This window comes from Anas platyrhynchos, chromosome Z (genome assembly GCF_047663525.1).
Source record: "Anas platyrhynchos isolate ZD024472 breed Pekin duck chromosome Z, IASCAAS_PekinDuck_T2T, whole genome shotgun sequence".
Classification (NCBI taxonomy): Eukaryota; Metazoa; Chordata; class Aves; order Anseriformes; family Anatidae; genus Anas; species Anas platyrhynchos.
The window spans coordinates 24,781,037-24,808,761 of record NC_092621.1 but is presented as its reverse complement, the minus strand read 5'-3'; the positions used below and the strand labels follow the sequence as shown (position 1 = coordinate 24,808,761).

The 27,725-nt window shown below is 37.1% G+C and overlaps 1 protein-coding gene and 1 long non-coding RNA gene across 2 annotated transcripts in view; one reads left to right on the top strand and one right to left on the bottom strand.

The window, feature by feature from the left end:
• ARSB (arylsulfatase B) overlaps positions 1–22,651 on the bottom strand; it is a 66,321-nt gene extending 43,670 nt beyond the window's left edge. The window contains exons 1-4 of the mRNA XM_038171355.2: positions 22,302–22,651; positions 19,737–19,923; positions 17,102–17,292; positions 14,932–15,139 (exon numbers count right to left, since the gene is read on the bottom strand). Of these exons, the coding sequence (XP_038027283.1) occupies positions 14,932–15,139; positions 17,102–17,292; positions 19,737–19,923; positions 22,302–22,571 (856 nt within the window). The 5' untranslated portion in view covers positions 22,572–22,651. The remainder of the gene's footprint in view (positions 1–14,931; positions 15,140–17,101; positions 17,293–19,736; positions 19,924–22,301) is intronic.
• LOC119714571 (uncharacterized) lies at positions 738–14,773 on the top strand. The gene is made up of 4 exons (XR_005261908.2): positions 738–783; positions 1,122–1,196; positions 4,875–4,905; positions 14,433–14,773. It is a non-coding gene; the product is annotated as an uncharacterized lncRNA (long non-coding RNA).
• Positions 22,652–27,725: the final 5,074 nt, after the last annotated feature.

The window sequence follows — 27,725 nt, the reverse complement described above, 5'->3', positions numbered from 1 at the left end:
TTCTTGAGAGGAGTGACTTGAGTTCTTAATCACTTGGGGCTGTAGCTATACCCAGGAAATCCTGGCACAGTTCACAAGCAAAAAGAAACACACATCTGTTGTCATACGAACATAAAAATGAAACAGAACTCTTTTGTTATTACCTGCCACACTGGACATATGAAAAAAGAGCAGCAAGTACCTTCACAAGTGTATTTGCCCCTAGGCTCAAACCAAGCACATAAAACACAAAAATTGAAATTCCATCTGACAATTCTCCCAACCAAATAACAGAACAAAATTATAAAGTTGAGAATTTATAACACTGGTCTTAAACTTCAAGGAAAAAAAAAAAAGTTAATTACTTTGTGATCTTTTGTAACCATTTTGTCTTCTGTACACTTCCATTCTCCTAGAGATGACAATGAAATGAAATGAAACCCGTAAGATATTCAGTACCCACTGACAAGGTGGCTTATGCGTCGGTCTTATATAGGTACGTTCAGCAATGTCTAAGGCAATGTCTAGTGCCCATTCACCAGTGTTCCAAAAGCTACCTTGCCTTTTGTTAAGTGCAATCCAGCTAACAGGAGGAAAGGGCTTCGTCACCATGCTACTTTAACAAATAAGGAAGACAGATAATGAAGAAAAAATTAAGTTTACGTAAATAAATAAATGAATATCTTTCCCTTCAATGATCTAAGCAACATTATTAATCAGCTTTCAAAAATCTGAGTTTTTCTGCAATGGATATTTTTAGGATGGGGAAATGGCAGACAACGCTCTTGCTGAATGAACTTCAAAGTAAGTTTTACTTGGTATTAATTTCTTTATCTCCGCTGCATGACAGTAATAATGGCTGAGTAGCATACTGCCAAATCTAAAAAACAAGATGTTAAGCTGGCTAAAACTGAATATATTTTCTCCAAATAAACAGTAAAACCTAGTGCGCGGTTTGTTGTGTTTGTTTTTTTTTTGTTGTTGTTTTGTTTTTCAGTAGTACATGTAATATTCTTCTTCCCCTTCTTAATTTTGTCACATCAAAGTGACATTTAACTGAGTGAAAAGAAAAAGCCCTTAAATTCGAATTTTTTGGTTTCATAGAAGTTATTGTAATCAGAATTTATGATTTTTTTTTCCAGTTGCGTGCTAAGACATGCCTTTTTCTAATTGATCCCATTGTCTGAATCACTGAAATATGATTGCGAGACACGATGGTAGGTTCAGTAAGATAACCAGCAATTTCCTCTTGGCATGATCCAACCTTTCTCCAGCATTATCATCCTTGAACTTTCTGCCACTTTTAATCATATTTCCTGAATCCTGAAGTTGTGGAATCTCTCCTTTTACAATTCTCTGGCATTACAGACCACTTTCAGTCCTCAGATACACATACAGAATGCTCAGCAGTTTCAAGAGGGAGCTGTTCATATCTAAAGCAGAAAAACAGTAGGCTTCGAATAAATAGTCAAATTGTATATCTTGCTCTTGGTAGGCACTTTGTTTTTGATGTTTTCATGTCTACATGTCAGTAATGATCTTTCCTTGGAAATTTTGTCCTTGAAATTCTATCCTTTGCAGGATAACAGGTTTGCTATTCCATTCCTGATAGTGGGAAATAAATAGACAAATCCATAATGCACTGACAGATTCTTCTGCTCAAAGACATTATTTCACTATATACAGAGCTTCGGCCTTGGGTGTCCCAGTGTTTCCCAGTACACGCATACTTCAGAAGTTAGCTATTCCTTTCATTTTCAGAAAAATCCTCTCATTCTTTTCTCTGCAAATTCCTTATCTACTGTTGCGAGATTAAAGCGATAAAGCATATCCACTTTATGGTTCAGTCTATGCTTGCAAAAGGAGTCTATCTGCATTTGCTTATCATCCCTAATCCCACCAACACTCAGAATTCATCATTTCTTTCGTATTTACTCCAAACTACTCACAGGTTCTGTCATCCATCTGCTCAATCCAAAGCTGCATTAGCAAAAATCTACCATTTCATCAAATGAGCAGATTTACCATAAATAAGGGTGAGATGAGCAGGGATGATGGCATCCTGTGTAATGAGCTCCCCTGAGTACCCTACTTAGAGTTGTAGTTTTATCTTCCTCATAAGGACTTCTGCTCTCCCAGGTAACCACTACCCAGTCCATCCATGTGACTTGAGAACTCCCATCTTACCCTTAGTCCCAATTTGACAAAGGAGTTACTAATTCTTCAAAAATCCAACTTCAAGTCTTTCTCAGCATAATGGAGTAGGTGACCCATTAAATTAATCAAGGTCTTCAGGTCCAATGGCTTCCTCATTGCTGTTACACTGCAGTAAGATGCACTCTTTTGGCTCTGACTAAACTAAAGTGTTAAGATAATTAAAAACCCTCAGATCATACAAAAGGTCAACAGCAAAGGCTAGGACAATTGCACGTGTGCTTACTCTTTAGTTCCATCAACATTATGTGGATTAACAAACCAAGACCACTGTAACTACTAAAATTGTTCAAATTACCGCAAGGTACCTTGGAAAGAATCACAAGAAGCCATATGCATTGTAGCCACATGAATGCAGCTGAAAAACTTCAGGGGCAATCAACTGTGAAAGCACAGTGTGCAGAAAAACACCTATAGGCAGAAAAAGAGACCTGTGGGCAAAAGGCTTTGCTTTTTCAGTCAATCAAATGCACTGGTATAAAGCTTGATGCCATATTTATGGAGCATCACTTGCCAATACATTCAAGTAGAAAGATACAATTTTGTATCATTTACAGCCATGGCTTTCTTAAACAAAAAAAAAAAAAAAAAAAAAAAAAAAGGAAATCACTTTCTTGTATTTTCCTCCAAGAGAGCAATAATAGAAGAATACTATTGTAAAAATCTGGACTTTACAAAAAAGCATGCACAGGATGCCATTCTTAAGATCCTCGTATAATAAATGTTTACTTGATTTCAAAACGTGTTACAATGTTGCATTGCAAACAGAAAGGCAGACTGAAGAAGACAATTATTAAAACTGTCATCAAATTTTGTATATGAGATGTCAATATATTTCAACTATTTCACTTTTAATTTGTTAAAATATCTTCTTGCAAGGTATCAAATGCAGTGCACTGCTCCAATACATGCAGTTCTCTGCATTGATCAGTAATCTTTTGCATTGCCTAATTACATAGACCTCAAGAAGTTAATAAGGAAAAGCACATACTACAGTTGCTGAATTGTTTCTTTTTACATGTAGTTTGTTAAAGCCGTTTATTTTAAAATACAAGTGAAATTACTGCCGCTGTTTCTACCCAACCAAGTTCAAGCAACACTGTAATCTTAATAGAAATTCAGGGTTAATTCACTTCAATGTACACAAAGCTCTGGCTATACTTTAACACAAGCAAATGCAATTAGAAGTCAAAGCCAAGAACAGGCACAGGCAATGTTCTACATGGTAGTGTTGAGGGATTTTTTGAAACAGCAAAAATTCCATGGCTTGCTGTAGCTGAGCAAACCAAGCTACCAGGGCAACTATGAGAAGTTCCCATGACAGTGTTCCCACATCGCCCAATTGAGGAATTCAGAAAAATATTGTTACCAGTAGCTGGCTTCGAGGACAAGGTCTATGTGACTGCTAATCACAAGGGGGTTGTTTTCTTGCAGGTGGGGTTGTTTTCTTGTAGTTGTTTGTCTGAGTGCCTTTGACCAATAATCTTGTGTGAAACACTGTCTGCCCCTGTTAAGTTCACTATAAAAGTTAGGCTATTCAGGCAATAAAAGGGAGCATGATCTGACTCTACTGGTGTCTGTTGTGCTTTCGGCTGTGCTTCCTGCAACAATGGTAGCATTGCTCAAAGTTCAGGTATAGTAAGTGTGGCTGTTTCTTCCTGTCCACAGAACATTTTGTTGTGATAATCTGTTTTTATCTGTCTAAATACTATATATTGCCAGTAGATGCTAGACACACTGTGCCCTCCCCTAGACACTGCTGCTGTTTCTTCCTCTACTTTTCCTTACCATTTTCCATTACAATTGATACTCAAAGGTTCCCTTGGTGTATGTTTTTACATGCACCGTATATATAATCATCTTTTTTTTTTTTTTTTTCTGGGTAACATCAGACACTTGTCTCACTTCAGTCTTACCTTCCATCCAACAGCTAGGAAGGCTCTATTTTTGACCCTCATCTCTACATCACTGCTCAGTCCTAGATATCTTGTTTTCTTGTGTCAGACTATGGTCCAAGATAACTTCCTTATCTATGTCACAATATCCCCTCTGCACCTACTATTCACTGCTGCAATTTAATGTGGCAAAATACTGCCAAAAATCTAGATTGACCACGGGTGACACCTTTAATTCATGCTATTTCTGCTTGAGTATCCAGGTATGTTCTAAAGCTTGTTTCCCTCAACATTATGAAGAGGTGAGGGAGAGAATGAGAGAATGAGTGTTTCCCACTTTTTTTTTTTTTTTTTTTTAAGATCATCTCTCAGGTACTCTTACTATATATATCCTAGCGTTCTGTTCTTTTTTTTCTTGTTCTCAAGGTGTATTCACCTAATCACATTTTCATAAATACACCCATGATCTCTTTTTCATCTCATAAAATTAAAGCTCATCTTTCCCTCTGCACATTTTTATTTCTTGATATTTACCAATCTGATTTCTTTAATCAGTTTCAAATCAGAGGACTTTAAAATACTATCTCATCTTTTCTTCCACAGCCTACTCTGCATTTTACCTACGTGATGATTCTTATGCATGCAACCATGGAAAGTCACAGTCCTGAATTATCAAAAATGTATTCCTTCTAGGCAATCAAAAACACAGAAGAAAGCTGAGATTTTCACACTTTAAAAATTCTTATCCTATCCCACTACATAAATATAATTATTTATCTCTTTCAGGAGACAGCACAGATATTTCAGCAGGACAAAGGTAATGTTTTCCTGTATTTTGCATGTTATATATTGATCGCCAGTGACTGGAATTAATCTTTCTCTTCTATCCTACTCAATAACCAGTCTGAAATGCCACACAGATGAAACCACTTAGTCCAGAAAAGAAATCCTAGTGGCTACACATGCTTCAAAGAAAAGTGCAAATTCTTTCTCTCACCAAAGGGGGGAGTCTTTTCATAGTCCCCAGAGAAAGAGATTTGTATTTCATGGCATGAAATGCCTAAATCCCTTTTAAGCATTTCTTAGAGAAATGGATGATCAAGAAAATCTACAGGAAGGAGCAAAAAACTATGGATATTAAACTTTCCTTCCATTTTTAAAGTCAACCAATTCTTAACTGATACAGTTATTTTAATAAGATACTGTAATTTAGAAAAACTTCTGTTTATGCATGATAGTTTTTTTTTTTACACTTTAAATCTGTAAAATGCACAAATTACTAGGCATTCGGCACATCTGTATTCTGAGGCTCTAAGTAAATTCTGCTGTTTATACTCACCCATGAATTAAAGGAGTGAGGGAAAATCTTAATGCCTTAACACATGCTAGAGTGAAACCTTCTGCAAATTTATTATGTTGTATGCACAGGAATAACATGGAATGTTGGAAAGTGAAAGAGAAGAATACAAAAGATAGTTGTGCTGAGCTTTATATGGAAGTTCTAGTTTCTTCTGTAGAGTTTAGCCTTTACTCACACATTATTTGGAGCACACTTTAATTCTGGAATATTCAGAAGTACACAAAACAGATGAACTAACCAAGCCATACTCCATGTGAACACAGATGTATGGAAAAAAAAATGCAAAGGAAGAAAACAGATTCTGAACTCAGCAGGGATTCAAATGATCTTTTTCAGGTAACACTTGACTTGGGCCATCTTACAACATCTGCAGCTTCTTCCAAATGCTTAATCCAAACCAGACAGTATTGTACATGTATGCTTCCTTCCTAAATTAGTTATGGGTTTTCCTTACATTTCTATATTGATTCATAAAGCAAGGGGTGTCCATGACTGACAGAGTAAGTCTCTTGGATAAGCAGTATTTCTAAACATACATGATAGTTTTCTGTGAGATGGCTTTGTGCTGTTTCATAGAACATTAATCAGTTTCAGAGGAAATCTGAACATCTATGTATACAAAATTTCAAACTTTGCATTTGTTCTATTAAACCATGATTTATAATTTTGTATTTCAATATTCCTTCAAAGAGTTATTTCCACCACTGTTTTCATATGATCTGCAGTATCAAATCAAGCTATATAAGAAAACACAATAACAGCAGATTAAAAAAAAAAAAAAAAAAAAAAAAAAAAAAGAAGTGCTTTAAGTGACAGATTTAGTATAGATCCACTATGGTGAGTGATTACTAGTGATATGAAACACTATTCCTCTTTTTCCTGTATATTCAAAATTGAAAAGTTGGTTATATAACAATTGTAAGCTCTAAAAAGAGTAAGAGCAATGTACAAAAGACTATCTCTTTGGCTAATCTTGGTTTTGAGACCAGTTGATCAGAAAAATGGCATACATCTAGTTATATTGTAATATTTAGTAAATTTAATAGTACTTGATTATATAAGGGTACCCAATGTATTAGTAAATTCATGGTCATCATCTAAAATAACTTACAGGACAAGGAAGAAATATATAAGGTTGTGCAAGGAAGAATTGTCAGAAAAAAAAGAGAAAACTAATTTACCCAGAGTTTTTCTAATCTTTTTCCATCATCTGTGGTGATGTACTAGGATATAGTTCCCATAGAAAGTAAAAGACAATTCACCACTTGCTCACCTCTAGGTCAAGCAGGGAAATCAGGGATAGCTGTACCCACCAAGTCCTAGTAAACTAAGGAAGGAGTAAATTCCTTCCCTCTAAAGTTTCTGATATATTTCCACTGTGCAACAATCGAGCTCTGAATGATGAAAGCTTAAAAAGAAACACAAACTTGCATATTTTGAAGGTGTTTTTTTTCTTCTCTTGTTGTGCTACTGCATTACGAGATTTTACAATGAACTGTAAACAACAAAAACAGAAACAGAGTTCTCTTCTAACCCTGCATCTCATAGCATCTAATGTGATCCCTTCACTTTGCCATCACCAGCCAGTCAACACAATTCTTTTAACAGAACGTTTACTATACAGGAAAATGAACCAGGGACAGCTTATCAACCATCCAGAATAATATGATCCACAAAACTAGATTATGGAAGATGTTGCTTTTCTTCTCCTCCTTCGTGTAATTCTTTATTTGCTTTGCAATACTGAGGCTTTGATTTTTTTATATTAATTGCACTAAAAAAAATCAAATGTAATTCAACTTTGAGTACCAGTGACCATATAGGTTCTTTTAATCCACAACAACTAGATTTTAACAGGAGTAACAACTCCTGTAACAAGCAGAAGACAGAATACCCAATTCATCCATGGTTTAATTCTGTAAACAACTGTTAAATGTTATTTATCGTGTTCCTTTGAAGGACTGGGGCTATATGAGCAATCATAATCTTATACCTAATCAGAACCATATGGAGGCCAGTGTAACAGTCCATCCACACTGAATCAGAACTGGAAAGTCTATTAAAAGTTAACTGTGAAACTATTTCATACATAACTTAAAAGTTTAAGAAGCCAGTTTGACCATGCTAGTGTCTCAATGTTGTTGAAAACAATGACTCATGTGACTCATGAGACCTACAATATTTCTACAAAGCTGATTTCTGAATTTTTCACCTAAAAATAAGTAACTGGAATAACAAAACAGGCAGACAACCTTAGGCAAGGTAAACAAAAGGTAGACATAGGGACAAACAGAGAATGGGATGGGATAAAAACACATATCCCCATAGTTTTCTTGCCTTTGCCCTGATGAGCAAAGCCGTGCATGCAGAATTCTTGTACATGGCTTGGATGTAACACTACCATCAGTCACTAGTATCAGTGATATAAGCAGGCAGTTAGATGTTTGGTTTTACTTTTTAAGGAAAAAACAACAACAACAACAAACTTAAAAATTTTGTTGGCGAATTCAGTATATACAAATGGGAATTAAATAGCATTTACTAGTGCCAGACACAATATGAGTAAGTACAAGACAGCTTCACACAAAGCTCTGTAAATGCATCTCATTTTTGACCTTCAACATTCTTGCTGAAAGTGTAGGTCACAAACCAGGACTTCAGAGCCTTTCCTTTGTGTGATTTAAGCTCATGATTGTGACTCAGAGTTAAACAGAGAGTACTGTCAATAATGGCAGAAAAGGATCACATTTGGGGAAAATTTCTCCCCTCTGATCTTCACAGCATGAATAATGCTTATTCTGTATATGTTCCAAGTACGGAACTCCCATTGAGGTTTTGTTTAAAAAAAAAAAAGTACAGCATACACAGCAGAGATCTACACTGCGGATAAGCTACTCACAGCAGGAATTAGAGAATAACTTTGTCCTTAATTTGAACTCATGTTCTTCCCTGCTTCCCCATAATGGATTTGAAAGATCCATTTGTTGCTACATTTTCCAATTGTGCTGCAAGTGTGATAAAAATGTAAGCACACTAATTCTGATGGCTAGTATGAAACATACATTTTCAATGAAACAAACCGCAATCATTTAGTTAAGATCAGCTGATGAAAAAACATCTGTTGTATACTTCATTATGATGCAGAAAGAGTAACCTGGAAGGGTCAATATATGCAGGAGAAAAGCCACTCTAAAAAGTGTCTTCAGACAGATGATGCATTATTCTGTTTTCAGCACTTAATACAGACTTTTGTGTGTATGTATGAGATGGAAGAACTACTGAAAGTCTTTCTGTTGGAAGCACAGTAGGAACAGAAAACCACACCTTCTCCTATAAAATTCTGCTCATGTAATTTTTGTCCTGCTTTAAATACACCCATAGGGCTTTTATTTTCCATAAAGGGAACATAATATCTCTGATGCATCAGAGCACCGTGAATTTGCAGAGCTGTGTTCAGATAAATCAACATTATTATTATTTTTTTTAACTTACCAGAATTGTCTGTTTACTCTCCTGACTGTTCTAATGCAGAAAAAAAAAAAAAAAAAAAAAAAAAAAAAAAAAAGATATTGTGGAAAAAATGAATTTGATTTATAGAAGATTCTAACACATGTAGATACAAACTTAGTCCTGTAACAGCTGCATGCACAATATCCTTTTTCATTCTATTCTTTTTCCTTTTTTATCCCATCTCTTTCCCAGTACAGCAATAGGATCCTACTGCAGACAGCTTTAGGCAACCACCTTTACTTTAAGCAGCCTCGGCAATTAAACAGGCCTCAGAGTTACAGACCCTGCTGTCAGGTCTACATCAGCATTCACCATCACTAAATACAATTGAAATGCAAAGGCAAATTTTAACGTGAAACTACCATGAATAATCTGACAAACTTTTCATATGTCTGTAGAAACCAAGTGAAATGAGCCATAATTAAAAAAACTTTGGACTCTTCTCAGTGAATGACAAAGCACTGAACCAGACCATTGAATTGTATATAGAAGATTATTATACATAGTATAAAGGCTTCTTTTACACTATCATACAGAACAAATTAGTATAGTTTAATAGTAAACACAGTTCAACACAACCTTTCAACAGTTATGTGAAATTATTACATGTCATTAACATGTAAAGTAAGCTGTTTTCAGCATTCATTACTACCTCTCAGACCAAGAGAAAAAAAAAAAGCTAGAATAACTGTTAGCATGCCTAAGTTTTAATCAAAAATGGCCAGCTTGTGACACCAGCAAAATTAATTTCTGAAGTTTATTTACCAATTAACTTCATTTTAAGTACTGACATTTGCTCAAAACAGGAAGAAAAATTCAATTTTTGCACTTATTGTGGAATTTAAAACACAAAACATAATAAGAAGTGAGTATCTCTGGGACAAGGCCATTCTCTGTTCAGGAACTCAATTTTGGAATGATAGGTTTTGCAAGGAAAAAAAAAGGGAGGGGTAGGGGAATTCAATACTATAAGAAAGCAAAAGTAAATAAACATTTTCTACAAAACATTTTAGGTTTTCACATGGCTTCAGAATAGGAAAACAAAATCATTATATTTCTTGACTATCAACACCTTCTCATTTTTCATTTTGAAATTGATTTCCGTCATATGACAACATTTCTGCTTTTGATAACATTCTTGAAAAAAACATCTCAATGAGTCATTACTATTAACTGCATCTTAGGGCGTCAATCTAGACTGGCTGTGTAACACACAACACTAGATAGAAGAAACTCTATTATTTCCAAAAACATTTATTCTTACCTCCCATAATCTAATGTGGAAAAAGTTTAAATAAAAAGAACAAAAGCCAGTACTAGAATATGAAACACCAAACACATGCACCTTTCATTATTTATCACTGGCATGCAATACCTGTGATCAGTGCAAGTACAGTGATAAGATGTACCTCTTATCTGCATAATAACAAGCTTAAATACTGAAGATATAAAAATAATATTTGCTAGTACACAAACTCTAATAAATTGTTTCATTAAAGTTAATTGCAACCAAGAGATACGTGCTTACTTCATCTTTAGGAAAAAAGATATTCTGGTACTTCCCTTGCTGGCAGTACACTGAACCTTTCAGAATTTCCTGACAGGAGAGATTAAAGCAGTTCTTCAGATCTATAATTGAGCAGACTTACTAAAAATTCTGTCTGATACACAACCTTCAAAGTTAGCACCTCTAACAACACAATCAGATAATAACTCTTCTAACCAATCTGTCATTTAGTTGTTTTGGATAATCCAGAATTAAAAGTCTCTCGCAAGTCCCTCACCTACTAAAGAGAATGAGCAGAATTTCACTTAGGAACAAAGATGTGGATAAAAATAGCCCTCAAGAAAAGTCCAGTGGAAGTCAGATCCCCAATTTCTACCAAGGCAGAAGCTAGACACAAGCAAAAAAACACATAATTTTATCAGGCAAAGAGCACAAAATGCTCAAAATAAAATAAAATCGACTAAGAAGAATTATTTATTAGGGAAAGATAATATAAAGTTTTAGGGAAAAAATAAAGGAGTATATGAGAGAGGCTGTACAAACATCAGTAAGCATGTCCAAGACAATTTGTGCTTCTATTAATCACAATTCTAAAACGATAAAAAGACCACCTTTTGGAATGAAAACAGCCATCACTGTCACATGCTCCATTATGGAAAGGATTTATGTAGTTTCCTCTTAGTAATGTAAACCTAGGTTTGAAGAGAAAAAAATCTACATATTTTACTGTTCAAAGCCCTCTCATGGCAACTACCAGACACTGCAGTGTTGATTCCCCTTTAAGAATTGTTGGACATATTGGAAGAAACAGTGGTAAGGGAGTTTGCTTCAAATTTTTTTAGAATATTTAAAAGCTGAAAGTTAAATAAGACAAGGGATATTAGCTCTAACATAGAACTCAAATCAGAAGTAAGATTCCTATGTTCTAATGCTGGCGAGTTTCTACTCAAATCACTTGCCATATATTGCAAAAACTATAAACACGTGCTATACACAGCAAATCCCAACTTCTTACCTCAAATACAGGTTTACATTTGAAGCAAAACTTGGACTACAAGCCAGTTTTAATAGTGCTAAGTTAAATTTGTATGCTTCTTATGACCTTCGGTTATTTTAAATTAAGGTCCTCTTCAGGAAAGTTCTAGGTATGTTCGTTTACGTTTCCAAAAAGAAAAACAAACCCTATCTCTTGTTATTTTTTAAAAATTTATTTATTTCAAATTAATAAAACACCATGGATACCCAAGGCACTGCAACATTCATTTTTACTTGTTTTGCTTAGACCACAACTATATTTTCACCACTGATTCCATTAGTGTAGAAGTACTTGTATCTACAGGGTAAAATCTGCTCTATAAAAGCAAATTCTATTTTGTATTGCACCAGTCTAGAAGTTGTTTCTATCCACTACTTGATACATAAATATAACACCACATACTATCATACTATCCTCCTCCCACCCTCTTATTTACCTGCAGAAATAGCTTATGAATCTGTTCAAAAAGACACCTGAGATGTTGATTTACGCGGTATACTACTGAGGCATGGTGAGACTTCATTAATGACCAGAATACTTAATTCTTGGCCCAGTATTTCTGTCAAGCTTTTTACTTCCTTAAAGTGGAACTGGAGATCTACACAATTTACAAAGCCCTTTTAAAATGTGCAATAGTTCCATTTGCCAACTGGCATATTTTCAAGTGAATCTTGGTTTAGCAATTACATATACTAATAGGAAGAAACACTCAAGAGTTTAACAAAAAGAAATCTATTGTGAGAGCAAAGAGTATGTCAAGTTCTAGTCCAGAACCAGATAGTGTCATACTGGCACCCACTAAATAGATATCTTTCATTTTGGGTTTGATACTTAACAGTGAAGGAATCAACGGGAAGACTATGTTTGTTGCAATGCTATGTGGCACAGCAAACAATAGCAAACAATTACTGTAATTTCTATATTTTTTCTGTGAATTTTGAAGTAGTAAGATGCAAACATCCAAATGTGAATATTGGCCACAACTAGAGGGGAAAAGTAACAAACCTAATAAAATGTACAGCAAAAATACGTTCTTCACTTCTTTTTCCTCTACAGTTCTCCAACACAATGCTTATCAAACCACTTAATAAAACAGTGGGTGCTTTGATAGTCCTGTGTCTTTAACTATTATGCTGAAGAGACATGCAGCCACCGTTCAATAAAATTATGGATACTATTTATCCTTCTCTAAGTTCTCCCTTGTAGTCTTCATTCGAACCCTTAAAATGACCCTATTGATTCTTAGCTCTGCAAAAGAGGAAGAAATATTTTGAAGAGAATTCCTAATCATATAGGAAAATGTGTATCTTTTGTCATATTGAGCAAGAGGAGGGTCTACATGTTCCAGAAGAGCATTGGGCAGGCCCTGTAGAGCTGAAAAAATATTTTTAAGAAGTATACCAGAAAAAAAAAAAGTGTATGAAAAAAGAGTTAGGGGCATGTCCTACAGTTAGAACACACAGGAGCATTGGTTTTACTACAAAAAACTATCTTAAGCCAGACTGCAGACCCAACTCCCAAAATCATTATTTTAAGTAACACCATACCATAAGTACCAATGCACACTAACACTCCTGGTTATAAAGAACTTGCAAGCTGTGCGAATAACTTGCAGAGAGATCTCACATAGTATAATTCTCTGCACAAGACACCCAACTGCAGACCCTCTCAAGTTTCTTTTCAACCACTTTCTGATGCCCGTTTTAAAACACACCATCTGCAAAAGTGATAGATAGAATATAGAAAAGCTGAATAGATTTCACACCTTTTTTTTCCCAATACTTAATGGTTTCAACATTTGTTGTTTTGGAAGCTTGATCTTTAATGCATGCAATGTTTTATGCCTATAAAGAACACTTGTGTGAACTGAGGAAAGAACAATGGAAAAAATGAATCACTGCCTGTGATCTCCTTGATCTAGGCACAATTTCCTTACATTTCAATCATATTAAATTCCATTCCTGGCAGTTTAAAACATCAATTAAGTCAAGACAAGTCCCATTAGACAGGACAGATACTGGATTCTCCTCACTGTCTGACTCCTATTGAAATGTACCTGTAATTGATTATGTGATAACTACTGTTAAAAGCAGGGCATACTCTATTTGGAAGAAAGTGTTTTATAAAATATAAATAAATATATCTCTCTAATTCAGTTATTCTCTGAACTTCCAGCTCAGATGTCTTTAGTTTTATTCCATAACGTACTGAAAAACATTTCTGAAAACGCTCTGTTAGGACCCCAGGAACAAAGAGTGGATTTTTTCCACGTGGAATAAGCATTGCTATCATTTTCCATATGGCTTTGCTGTTTAATTTTGGTTCTAAATATGAAAACATTGTAAACAAAAATAGGCACAAAAAAGTGATTGAATCCTATCAGAGACAAAACCTGGACACAAATGAACCACTACAAGGCAAACAGGCTTGGACTTAGAATGTTGTTTCAAGATTTCAAGTGCTATACAAAACAGCTGATAAAATATGTCACTTCATTTTAATCAAAACTTGAGTTTGGGTTTCTGCATTTGGATCTCTTTTGGGGGAAGTGGTTTTCGGTTGCTTGCTTGCTTTGTTTTTCTACATAGTGTTCAAAGAAAATGAATTTGCCATTTTAACAGCCTTGATGTGTAAAGCCTGGACAAACAAGCAATTTTAAGCACTGAAAGGTGACTTCTCACTGCCAACCAAACAATATTATCTATTTTCCTGAAACCTTGCCAAGCATCTGTATTTTGAAAAGGTTCCACTTCATTCCAAGTTTGGAAACAAAGAAAAAAGTTTTATAATCCATTATTTATATTCTCCTAATACTCTAGAAACTAGATCATATGCTAATACATACACAATTTTAGCCTGTAATTTGGCAACCTAGATTGTATCATCACATATTAAGGTTTTTTTTTTGTTTTTTTTTTTTTTTATTAACAGACCTCTGCTTCATGGGAGTAATGTGCCAGTGAAATATTTCAAGGAAGAAACTGCAAAAATTACACGTTACATAAAAGTAGGACAAAGAAAGAGTTTTGTCTTCAAAGTACTTGCTGTCTGGCAGTTTGAGCTTCCTGCAATAGGTGGCAATTTGTAGACTGAGCAGACAGCTACCTATATTGATCAGGACATATGAATATGACATACAACATCCTCTCGATAAGGATTCAATTCGGATAGATATACAGTGACTTCACACCTATTAAGATGCCTCTAACTTCACTTCACTCCTCTGCTTTCACAACACTGTTCCTACTCTGATAGGAGTATCCTCCGTTTCCTCTGATACTTCTTCAGATTTGTTTCAGTCATACATAAGACAGCCCTTCCGTAGTTACAAAATATATTGAGGAAAGACAGAGGGGCCAGATGTGTCTGCATTCAGCTTGTTAGACACTGTATCAAAGACACTACTAAAAGAATATTCAAACTAACTTACCAGTAGAGAAAACAAGAACAGTATTATCCCAAAGACCATATCTTTTCAGAGCATCAGTAAGATTTCCTACAGCTTCATCCATAAGAGTCACCATTCCCGCATAATGGCGCCTCTTCTCATCTTTAATGGAGGAGTAGGGTTTCATGTATTCTTCAGGGACCTCAAGAGGTTCGTGAACAGACTGAAAAGCAAGGTAGAGAAAGAGGGGCTGGGGTGGAAAGGACAGAAAATAAGTTAGTTGAATGTAAAGTACTAAACAAAAAAGTTGCTGTATGAAAAGCAGTCCTGATAATTAACACCGACAGAAATGTATTCAACTTCCCACTTTAGTATCTGGTAAAATTATGGACAAGATTATTCTGGGAGTTGTTGGAAAACACTTGGAAAAAAAATGCTGCCATTGGTCATAGCCAAAATAGGTTTAAAAGGGGAATGTCCTGTTTAACTAACTTAATTTCCTTTTATGAAAAGTTTACCTATCTAGCTGAACAATGGAAACTGATAGACATGTTCTTTCTGGACTTCAGCAAAGCTTTCAACAGTTTCTCTCAGTATCCTTCTGGACAAAATATTCAGCATACAACTAGACAAGAATATAATACAACAGAGAGCAATTAGCTGATGAATCAGGCTCAAAATGTTGTAGTAAATGGGGCTATATCAGGCTGGTGACCAGTCACTAGTATGGTTCCTCAGCGTTACATTTTAGAGCCAGCGTTACATTTTAAAAATTTTTACATTTTCTCTTCAGTGTTTTCATAAATGACCTGAATGCAGGACTAAAATGCACACTAAGTTTGCAGATAGGTTAAGGAGAACTTTTGACTCCAGTGAGGGTGGAAAGGTCTAGAACAGAAATCTTAACAAATTAGAGGGCTGGGCAATCCCCAGCCACATGAAGCAAGTGCTGCATGCTGCACTTAGGAAGGGCCAACCCTGGCTATTTATACAAACTGGGGGATAAGAGGCTGGTGACCAGCCCCGCAGAAAGGGATCCAGGGGTTTTGGCCAACAGCAAGCTGAACACAAACCAGCAGTGTGCCCTGGCAGCCAGAAGGGGCAACCCTACCTTTGGGTACATCAGTACCATGCCACACCATGGGGTGGCATTGCTAGCTAGTCAATGGAAGGGATTGTCGTGCTCTGCTCCATGCTGGTGAAGTCTCAACACAAGTGTTATGTGCAGTTTTGGGCACCACAGTATGAAAAGGACACAAAACTATTAGAGAGTGTCCAAAGGAGGGCTACAAAGGTGGTGAAGTGCCTAGAGGGAAAGATGTGTAAGGAGTGGATGAGGTCCTTGGTGTGCTCAGCCCCAAGCAGAGCAGGCTGAGGGGAGGCCTCATGGCGGCCTGCAGCTCCCTCAGGAGGGGAGCGGAGGGGCAGGCGCTGAGCTCTGCTCTCTGGGGACAGTGACAGGATCCAAGGGAACAGCATGGAGCTGGGACAGGGGAGGGTCAGGCTGGGGGTTAGGGAAAGGGTCTGCACCCAGAGGGTGGTGGGGCACTGGGACGGGCTCCCCAGGGCAGTGGTCATAGCACCGAGCCTTCTGGAGATCAAGGAAGCATTTGGACAAAGCTCTCAAAGAGAGGGGTCTGATTTTTGGTTAGTTAAGTGTGGAGTCAGGAGTTAGACCCAATGACCCTAGTGGGTCCCTTCCAACTCAGGACATTCTACAGTTCTATGACTGCCTCTTCTAATCCCTAAGCACAAACTAATAAGACTTTGATAAACGACTTAGGCAAAACTGTGGGAGAACAACAAGTGTATCTTTTCTTCATAATACAGCTAAAGTGTTTTTTTTTTCCTTTTTTGTCTGTTTTTGTTTTTGTGTGTTTTTTTTTTTTTTTTTTAATGAAAATTCTCCTGCTAAGCTTTTCAGTACCCTTTTAGTTACATGCTAAATCATTTCTATAAATTCATTACTTCTATTGTCAAAAATCAAATGGAGAAGGGTAGGAGGCCAGAGTTATGCAGCCAAAACTCATCCCGAAAGGGAGACAAGGCAAGTTTTATTGGTGCCACTTTTCACATTTAGCTCTGTGTACCCTGTTGAAAAGGCCACATTTACAGCCCAAATGTAGGTCTCCGCATTAATACTTCATTAACATTTTTATAAACATTCTTCAGTGTTAAAATTCTCAAATAAAGTAAGAACCGCTGACTCTACCTTCTCAGTTTTATGATTGGCTATGATATCTATAGCTCTTTCTGTAAATAAATTAGTGGAATACATGTTTTTAAATCCAGTTGCAACTTCTTCTCCATCTCGGAAGTCCAGAGCACAGCGTGTTACATTCTTTGCTTTGATGAGTACGCAGTGATCATGAGAATAATAATCCTCACTCCCCAGAAGATAGCCTAGAACAGGAAAAAATGACAAGTAAACAGGTCAACACAACATCGTAGAAACAGATGCATTTTTTGGGGGGGGGTGGGGGGGGTGGGGGACATTTTGAACTGAGACACACATCCAACATTTGATAATCAGCAATGACATCACTTGATAGGACTAAGTATCTCAACATTTAACACACAGACTTTTTATCACTACTACAAATAGTAGTTTCAAAATAGTAATTTCAAAGCACACAAAACAGTTTGAAAGCAGTGTAATGACACTATATAGAGATAACTTTATATCAAAGACCTTAGTATTAAACTTATACACTGATAGCAAAGGAATGACCTATTCCTGTACTACTATAATATTTATCTGGTTTGATTTGGTATACTTGCTTTTTCCACATAAGACTTTTCTCTCTATTAGAATGCTTGGAATTTATTTTGTTAGGAATTGCTTGTGTGTGTGTCTGTTTGTTTTTTAACATATATTAAAATGCATCCAAGTATGAAATGTTTTGTTTTTTTTTAACTGTAAAGTAATTTCTGATCCTCTGCTGACCCCAACTGGTGAAAAGAAGATACTACTATTTAGAGATACCAAAAAGACTATGTATAAATTCTAGACGTATAAATTTTCTCCTATCAAGGGCTACCCTGTTAAGCATTGAGTGCCATTGTTTTTTATTGACCAGAAACAAAACTCTTCGAAATCATTCCAATCTCAATAATTACTATGCCTAAAATTAAATTTCAGATTTATCTTCTAGTACCCTGAGGAAAAAAAAAAATCTGGAAAAAAAAAAGTGAAGTTCTGCAAAATCAAATTAAAACTGAGACCAACAATTAAAAATTGAGGAACTTTACTTCTTTACTTGAACTTCTATACAACAACTTCAAGTATCACTACTAAAAATAAATAAATAAATAAAAAGCTTGCTAAAGAATCAAATGAGTGTCCCTAACTGCAATCAACTCGTACTGGAACTATATGAACAGAATAGGATATTAAACCACCACATACGCTGAAAAATAATTCCCTTGGTGTCATGCTGGGCACCCAATGACTATGCCTAGAGCCAGCCTTAGTCCTGGTATTAAAAGCCTGCTCATTCCTAGGAGCATAAGCCTACATCTATGCCATCAAGAATAAGATAAGCTCCTGTGAAGGGATGAGAGCAGACAACCAACAGGAGAAGAGGCATATAGATTCAAATAGTGGTCCATCATGTTACGATCCATATTTACTATCTTAATTCAGCTGTGAAACCATATCCCAAGCTCTCTGAAGAGTCAAGAGAGACAATCTAAGGGAACAGTTCTTTCCACCTAGAATTTGAATTGCCAGTATCTATACAGGAACATAGCACAAATAGGTTTTTAGGTACCAAACATTACATAAGAGGAGTGTGGGCTTAAATAAGCAAAGCTAAAGTTTCTGTATCTAAGTTTCCCTATTGTAGAATTGGGCAGCATTATTGTCAACAGCTTATGGAGTTATTTTGAGGATGATCTGTTTTGAAATCCTACATTTGATTAAAGTTTTTTAAAACCAACCAAGTGGAAGTTAACAACTTTGTATTCAGTATCGGGTGGTATGAGGTGTATTACTGATAACCTGATTCGCATAATGGGGAAAAATTATGATATTATAGTATAAAGTAATTATATTGAAATAAATATTACAATGTGGAAATAAATATTATTATAGGCAAATATTCACATTCACGTGGGATACCTGCACAAAACTATTAAACATCCAATAAATACTCAGACAGGAGCTTTTGTGAGAGGAAAAATATGTAATAAGTAATTACAAGTTGCTTTGTAATACACACACACAATCTAATTCTGGCATTATCCTTTTTTTTTTTTTTTTTTTTTAATCAGAGTAATTGATTAGCTTATGTAATACCTGAGTGTCACAGCTTGTGAGCTCCTGTAACATCCACATTTTGTATGCTGTTTTTATAAAGGTTCTCATATCACCTTCCTTGCCAGAGGAAGTGGAAAACCAGTGATGGTCTATTCACAAAGCATGAAGAGACTTTATTTCTCTCTCATTTAAATATATCAGCTTTTTAGCAGTTTAATATTATTTGCAGAGCATGTGAGGTCTACTGTCTGATCTAAAAAGTACAGTTTAGAGACACTTTTAAAATTAAACTAGTCACTACAACTTAAATCTTCTAAGCATCATAGAATGAAATTAAACACAGATCTTTAAAGAGAAATACTTTCTTTGGAGGCACTCAATAATTACAGTGTTTTCTTCAATAGATCATAAGGCTTGGGCATGCATTTAAGGCCCTAACTTATTTTTAACAGTTATGCACTGGAAATATGCATGCTCAAGTATTACTTATGCACTCACAGTATATCTGCTCTTCTTGGAAGAATCAAGCAGTTTTCTCATAATTTTTAACACTACATTTATTGCTCGTGTTAAATTTAACTATTACCAAAGTAAGTATCAAATCCTCTGCGTGTTGGAAGGCATTCTTTCCTGTACATCCCTAAATGCCACTTCCCCACCATGTGAGTAACATATCCTGCATCTTTAAGTAGCTCTGGTAGGAGTTTCTCATCTAGTGGTAGACAGCTGGGCTGGCACGGCCAGATTATTTGGTGTTGTAAACCTGTGTGGATCTAGTAGGGAAAAGAAAGGAAGAGGTATTAGTTACAATGCAGTAACACATAAGCACATCCAAAAAGAAACAATATTACACAGCAGGGTAGCATTAGGTTTAGGGCCTGCTGGTTTCACTGATGTAGCACCACGGAAGTTCAGGAAGCCAAAAATGAGGCCAGGAGTGTGTGGAGGAAGAACTGCCAGTGTTAACAAGAGGATCTTCCCAGCCATAATTCAAGCGCAATAAAAATAAATAAATAAATAATCGAGCCTGTCGTATTTTCATCTAAAAGCCTAACAGGTAACAACTACCATTACAGTCTTCCTGAAGGAATAGGGATAGCACCTCAACGTGGAATGCAAAAATTAAAATAGAACGCAGATGGACAAAAAGGTGCAATGCAGTTACAGCCACAGGGCTTGTGCCTTTATTGGAGTATTATTACTGGAGGAAAAGGTGGCAAAGGCTAGGAAAGCTATTTTTGCAGTACTGCTCCAAATGGGTATTACATAAACATAAGCATGTATTTACTTACATCCTCAAAGTGAGTGTTGAGCATTTTTACAAATAAAATAAAATAAAAATCAGATGTTTGAGATCAGGCAAGGTTTAGACACTGACTAGATCTGACCTCTGACTGTTCCACCCAGGTTTCTGAACTTAACAAGCGGTGAACTTTGTATCTCTTCACAAAAGTATGACCAGTAATAACAGTCTGAGTAGTATATTTCATTTGATACAAGAAACCTCTGCAGTCACTATGTACTACAAGCTGACTTTTGTCAACTCTCATATCTCTTACTAAAAAACCACCACAGACAAACAAAAGAGTCCCACTACCCTAGATCTAGGAGGGAAAACACACACATACCAGTTTAAATACCTTGTTTTTTCACTAAATGTTTCAGGTAATCTGCCTCTGTCAAACAACATCTCCAAGACCCTCTAGACAGCAAGACATCAGATTTCATAATGCTACTAAGCATTCCGGTGAAGCAAGCTAAATGATTAATTTGAAATCATCCTGGTAGCAACCGTCTGAACTCACTTTTAAACCAAGTAAGCCCTAACATAAAGTGCATGGGTAAGTAGACTAGACTAGTAGATGAGTACACAGTGGTGGGTGTATTAGTTGCTAGTTTTCTTTGAAAATGGAGCTGGATTAATTAATTAATTAATTTATTTATTTATTTATTTTTAATGTGGCATTAGAAAAGTATTATTAATATAGTGAAAGATACAAGTTAGGAAAACATTGCAATTTCTTTCACCACAGCCTATAGGAAAAAAAAAAAAAAAAAAAAAAAAAAAAGGAAAACAAATCTACAACTTTCAAAAACCAACAGCTTTTCTCTTTTTTTTTTTTTTTTTCTCATAGACTGCAGGACAGCTATCAGAATTCCAGCTCCAGATGTAGGTTACATTCTTAAATCTTTGAGTAATTCTTCATCACGTTCACCATACAATTGTATTAAAAAAAAAACCCACACACTTGTTAAATAGTTATTTCCTGAACAGAATGCTTGCTCAATTTTATAGAAAATTTACTTCAACCTTCTAATATATTTTACTCATTTTTAATAAGGTCAACATGACATTGAATTATCAAGTCAGATACATATGATGAACTTAAATCAAGACTGAACTATGAGCATTTCTAATTTCCACTCTAAGATCAGATGCTGCAAAGTCCAGTTGACACTGACCCATTTGTAGACAAGCAAGTTAACAGCATGAACTGCATTCTAGAATAGGTCAATATGAAGAAATAGAGCAATCACTCTGCTACACCAAGAGGTAGCACCCACTAACATTTAATTTCATCCTGAGCACTTTCTTTGACAAATACAGTTGCAGGACGTTTTGAAAGAAAGGGGAAGTTTCTGAAACACATTTAATCCTTTGCCAGTTCCTCCATTTTGTTCTTGCTAATTTTCTTTTTCCCCTGTTTTTGCCAAAGCTGCAATGAAAATGAAAGGAAAAGGAAAAAAAAAAAAAAAAAAAAAAAAAAAAAAGAAAGAAAAAAAAAAGTATAGCAGAATTATGAAGTTCAATTCTTAAACCTGGGGGGTGGGGGAAGAAAAAGGGGGCGGGGTGAAGAATCATGTGCATGAGTAGGAAGCTGGGTACCCAGGCTCGGATCAGCCTGTGGGCACGCTGTCAGGGGGCCATGGGGCATCATGTGAAGGAGGATATACAGGTTAAGGGTGCATTTAAACACTGCGCGGGGAAAATAAATAGCACAAAGTGCTTCTGGCTGGATCTTAGGTGCTCAGAAGCACCTAAGCAAAGGGGACCGCGGCAGGGCAGCCTGTCCCGGCACCTTGCACCACCCCGCCCCTGTACTTCCCAGCTGGCAGCTCAGCGGGAGGCGGACGGGTTTCGTGTCCCTACCTGGTATCGGCCGCTGAGCAGCTGGCTGCGGGAGGGCGTGCAGAGCGGCTGTGTGTAGTACCGCTCCAGCCGCACGCCGCCCGCACCCAGCGCGTCCAGCCGCGGTGTCCGGATGGCCGAGCCGTGCCAGCCCACGTCGCCCCAGCCCAGGTCGTCGGCCAGCACCAGCACCAGGTGCGGGGCCGCACGCCGAGCCCCCGCCGCCGCCGCCAGGCGCAGGGCGCACCAGAGCAGGCAGAGCCGCGGCGGGACGCCCGCCCGCCCCGCCATCCCCCGGCCGGCAGCACCAGCAGGAACTGGGCCGCGGAGGCAGCTCCGGCGCCGCCCCGGGGCCGGGCTGAGGGCGAGGGGAGCGGCACGGGCCCGCCCCCGGCCTCCTTCGCTCCCCGAGGGCCAAAGGGAAAAGTCGTGGTGGGGTGCCCGCTGCGGGCGAGCGCCGAGGAGGTGATGTTGGTTCCTCTGTCAGATGAGGTTAAAAAGCAGGGTGTGCGCTTGCGGTCTGTGTCAGCTGAGTAACCATCTCGGCAGTGCTGCCTTCCGATTCCATCTTCCTGTAGTTCCTACGATCAACACCCGTTTTCAACCATGGAGGCTTCCCATGGGGCTGCCTGCAAGCCTGCATGTCAGCGCTCACCAGTACGTGACTCAGTGCATTGAAAGGATGGGACCGCTACTTCTCCCTGCCTACAGCTCCTCCAGCGCTACCCACAGAGGTTATTCAAGGCTTTAAACAAGGTGCAGCAGCCACAAAGCAGCCATGGCCTCGCTGCTCGCCAGCCTGTGCCACAGACCTGGAAAAAGACGAGCTGCCACCATCACTGGAGAAGCAGCCAAGGTGTGCGAGGTGGCAAATATTCCTGTCCGAGAAAGTGCACGGCCTCTGCCACTGTTAGGTGCTCCCCTCCCCACTCCTTCTGCAAAGCCATGAGTGACACTGTACTCTTTTCTCCTAATTTTGGTCATGTGGTTGAGAAGTCTAGATCCACCTCCAGCTGTAAAATGTTGTTTATGACTGTTAAGAGTGTAGGAAGGAAGTGAAGAAACCAAGAGGAAGAAATAAAAGCTATGTCAACAGGGCTGTTTCTTCAAACCGTGTAATCTCCTAAAGCAACACTATAGACAACCGCTAACCTACTTAAAAGTCTTGATGTAAAAGCTCAGACTCTGGAAGGACAGAAGTAACTGTCAGCTCTGATCAATCTTGTTCATCCATGGAATATATAAATATTTCAGCATCCAGTTAAAAATCAAACAACCACATCTTTGATACTTAGCTGGAATGGTACATACATGTCATCATAACGTCACAGAGTGGTCTGGTAACAGGTGAAAGAAAAATCCACACTGAAAATACTATTTAACTGTGGAAAACAAACAAACAAAAAAAAGTGTCAGGTACCATTGCTTACTTTCTTTTTGATTGACTAGTCTCTGTAGAAAGTAGGTTCTTGCTCCTCCGGGTTAAATCTAGTGGGTAAGCCTATGAAGTTACCAGAAATTCTATAAATCACAAAGGATTCCCTGCTGGTTTGAAAACAGTAACAAAGACGAGTGAAGACACTTCTTTCTTTTTTTTTTTCTTTTTTTTTTTTCTTTTTTTTTCTTTTTTTTTTTTCTAAATAATCAATAACACATTCATTTATATTTCCTTGAGGAGTCAATTTAACCTTAAATTTTCAACTCCAAAGCAGTATTGATTATTAATGGTCCTGATACTTGTCTAAACAGTTGTTGCTTGCTCTCTTCCCCACTTCCAGCTGTTTCTTCAGACCTTCTGGTGGTATAAATGGGATGTGCCAAAGAGGCAATTTCAAATCAAATGACAGGAAGAGATTGTAGCTGAAACTCAGTACACAGGAGAGGAAAATCCATAATGAAAAGAAAGCAGGGAAGAAGATGAGGAAAGTGTTGATAAGAAGGTGTATCCAGCAGGTAATGCAAAGAGCCAGGGAAATACAGGCAAGAAGAAATTTGATGTGAGGTAAAAGAAAGAGAGAGGTGGGGGTTGGTCTATTCTCCCATGTGCCTGGTGACAGGACGAGGGGGAATGGGCTTAAGTTGCGCCAGGGGAGTTTTAGGTTGGATCTTAGGAAGAACTTCTTTACCGAAAGGGTTGTTAGACACTGGAACAGGCTGCCCAGGGAAGTGGTGGAGTCACCATCCCTGGAAGTCTTTAAAAGACGTTTAGATGCAGAGCTTAGGGATATGGTTTAGTGGGGACTGTTAGTGTTAGGTCAGAGGTTGGACTCAATGATCTTGAGGTCTCTTCCAACCTAGAAATTCTGTGATTCTGTGATTCTGTGAGAGGAAATGGAATTTAGGGGGAAGAGATGAATTAAATAAAAATCTAATTTCATTGTTAAATTTTTCTCTCATAAGGGACAATGAAGAATGTATGAGTACTATTAAGGCAAGTTACCACTGCTTCCTTTATACCTAGATCTGTAAGTTCTTTTTCTTTACATATAAACAATTATTACTGTTGTCTTTTTGTAATTTCATTAAGCATATTACACCTATTACACCTTGTTTATTTTCTCTCTGAATCAGTTTCTGGGACTGAGTGCTGATATGCTTAAGGTTCGGGAAGGGGGCTGTTCCTGCATGCTTTTGTTCACCCCAGCTTTAGGAGTTGGATGACAATTAATAAAATTAATCAAATAAGATAACCAAATGTATTTCTTTAATGGTAAGGAGGCAAATGAGACCCTAGTTAAAATAGGACACTGCTACAAGAAGTAACAAGACTTTCCTAACATCATTTTTCCCTAAAGAAAATTCCAGGGTTGCTGACAAGCTGATATGTGACTATGAGTTATACGGAATGTTCTGACTTACCTTGTTTTTAGTTCAGATCCCATCACCAGTCACAGTAGTCTCACAGAACTGTATATTTTACTAACTTCCATGTCCTCATTCTAAGAAATATTCCGTTTGGATGTCAGAAAATTCTTATGGAAACAACTCTTTTTCATTCAGAATAATTACTTTGAAAATCTACGCAGTGCTGGTGAAAACGGAAATGTTGGATGCAACTTTTGCTATAAAATTCATAATAATGTATTTACCTCGTATGTTTTAAAATTTAAGATGGTGTTCTAGCACAGCTGGGCTCATATCCCCTTGTAGAGGGGTGTCAAGAATTTTTGCTGTTTGTCCTGCTCAACCAGAATAGGCTAACCTGATTGCCTGAGCTGCCAGAGTTAAAACATTATGTCAGACCATCTAAAACATACACAGCAGATACTGCAGCAGTCACACTCTGAATATTGCTGTTGTCTTCTTTTTTTCTTTTATTTTGCTTATCACTATTGGAGGGATATAGATTCCCAAACAGAAAATACTATTTATATCAGAGTAATCTCTTGAATCAAAATAATAAATTGTGAAAATGGCTGGTGTTCAGTCCCCTCTGTCTCAGTCAACCTTTTCTGAATTTGGGTTTGAAAAATTTCAATTTTGAGTTCTATGATTAAAGCAGTCATAAAAGTGACAAAATGATGGCATCCACATTGCTTTATCATTCCACACAGAATATGAACATGGCACAATGTGGCATCCTAGACCAAAGGTTCAAGTGACAGCAGTAACATCTACTTTTGAGTTGTCGGAAGGAGAATAAAGAACAGTGACATAGAACATGTCTGAGAAACCTGCATTCTGAGAGGTCCTAATCACTCCATGCACAGAAATTTTAGTATTTCACAAGATTTCCTAGATGACCAACCGTCATTTTTTCACCTCATTACAAACTTCCCTATTAGTTAATGTTGGTGACTTGAGAGACTCGAAAGATATCTCCACCAGCATTTCCACCCTGGTATTTCGTTTTGATTGGCTAAAAGTCCTCTTAAAATATGGATGTAATACTTAAACAGTCCTGTTCTTATTCACTTCCCCTTGCTGTATGTCAACATGAGAAGTTTATGCAACACCATATCACAACACCCAATGAAAGGAAGCAGTTAACAGGAAGACACAAAAGCCATTGAGCACCCTCATCCATTTCTTCATTTTTTTTTAATTTTTTTTTTCATTTTTTGACTATGAAAGATTGACTTTTATGTGTGACGGTCCCTGTGGGCATGATTTGTAAAGCTGTAAAGCTTATTCCCCTTACAATTTATCCAAGCTGCAGTGATGAACTATCCTAATAATATATCAGTAAGCTAGTTTGGGTATTGGACTGCAAAAAAGCAGCAGGGTAAACTAGGAAGCCCAGTCAGAGATATAGCTGTGCTACAATACTTTTAATACCTCATCATGTTTGCTTAAAACTGGTTTAGTTATCTCTTCTCCCGAATGCACTGTTAAGTAGAATGCACAGCCATTCTTGAGAGAAAAGAGTGCAGCAATCACTCAGATAGTCCTCTTGTGAAGAACACGGAGTTGTTTTGGTCTTACAAGTTGGCTGCAGTAAAGGAATTTTTTGTATTGCCTTGTCCCAGAAACAGCAGTCCACAGTTTTTGTCTGCTTCCCAAATCCTGCAGCTAACTGAATCTTAACTGGCTAGTTAAGGCTCAAGCTGGGTGACACCCAGGTGACAATAGGTGTCATTGAGCAGCCCACAAGGGAATCGGTGTTTGGGCCTACTCTCTAGATCCCATATTCTCATAGCTACACCATATATATATATATATATGTATATATATATACTGGTATATATACATGATATACAACTGATATACATATATCAGTTATATATATATATATAACTGATTCTAACTTCATGTCTGGGTTGTGGAAGGCATAACTGAAACAGTGCTTTGGCATAGCAAAGCTAATTAGGAACATAGATAAGAACCCGTGTTCCGATAGCTGTTATCATACACTCCCAGATATTAAGTCTAGTGAATTTGCATATTCTTGAGAAATAGAGAAATTCGAAGTTATATTCCTAAGAATTGCTCTCCTACACCATATTCTAAGTAAAACAGAATCACATTGTGCTGTATTTTAGATTCCTTAAATGGTTACAGGTACATAGTAGCCAAATGCCTCATTAAGAATAATATCACCTTCAGAAAAAGTAACACCTCTGATTGGTTCAGCAAAGAAGAATTAAATCACTTGGGAAAGCAAAACAGAGAATAATTTCTGAATGGGATTTTCACTCAAAATAGTACTACAAGCAAACCTGCCAAATCTTGTGTTTGATTTTGACCTTTGTAAAAGAGATTCAGAGCAGCACAATGTAATGTTAGCTTGCACTAAGACTTTAGCAAGTGTAAGCGTTCATGGTTCAAACTGTGTTTCTCCTGATATATTCTATTTATACTTTTGCTTTTTTGCTAAAGATTTAGATGCATCACTTACTTGGAAAAAATAAAATAAAATAAACAGTACATTTTGCACATTGTTTCTACTCCTATAAAAACTTTTCTGAAATGTTTAATCTATAGCATAAAGGTGAGTGTTACTCT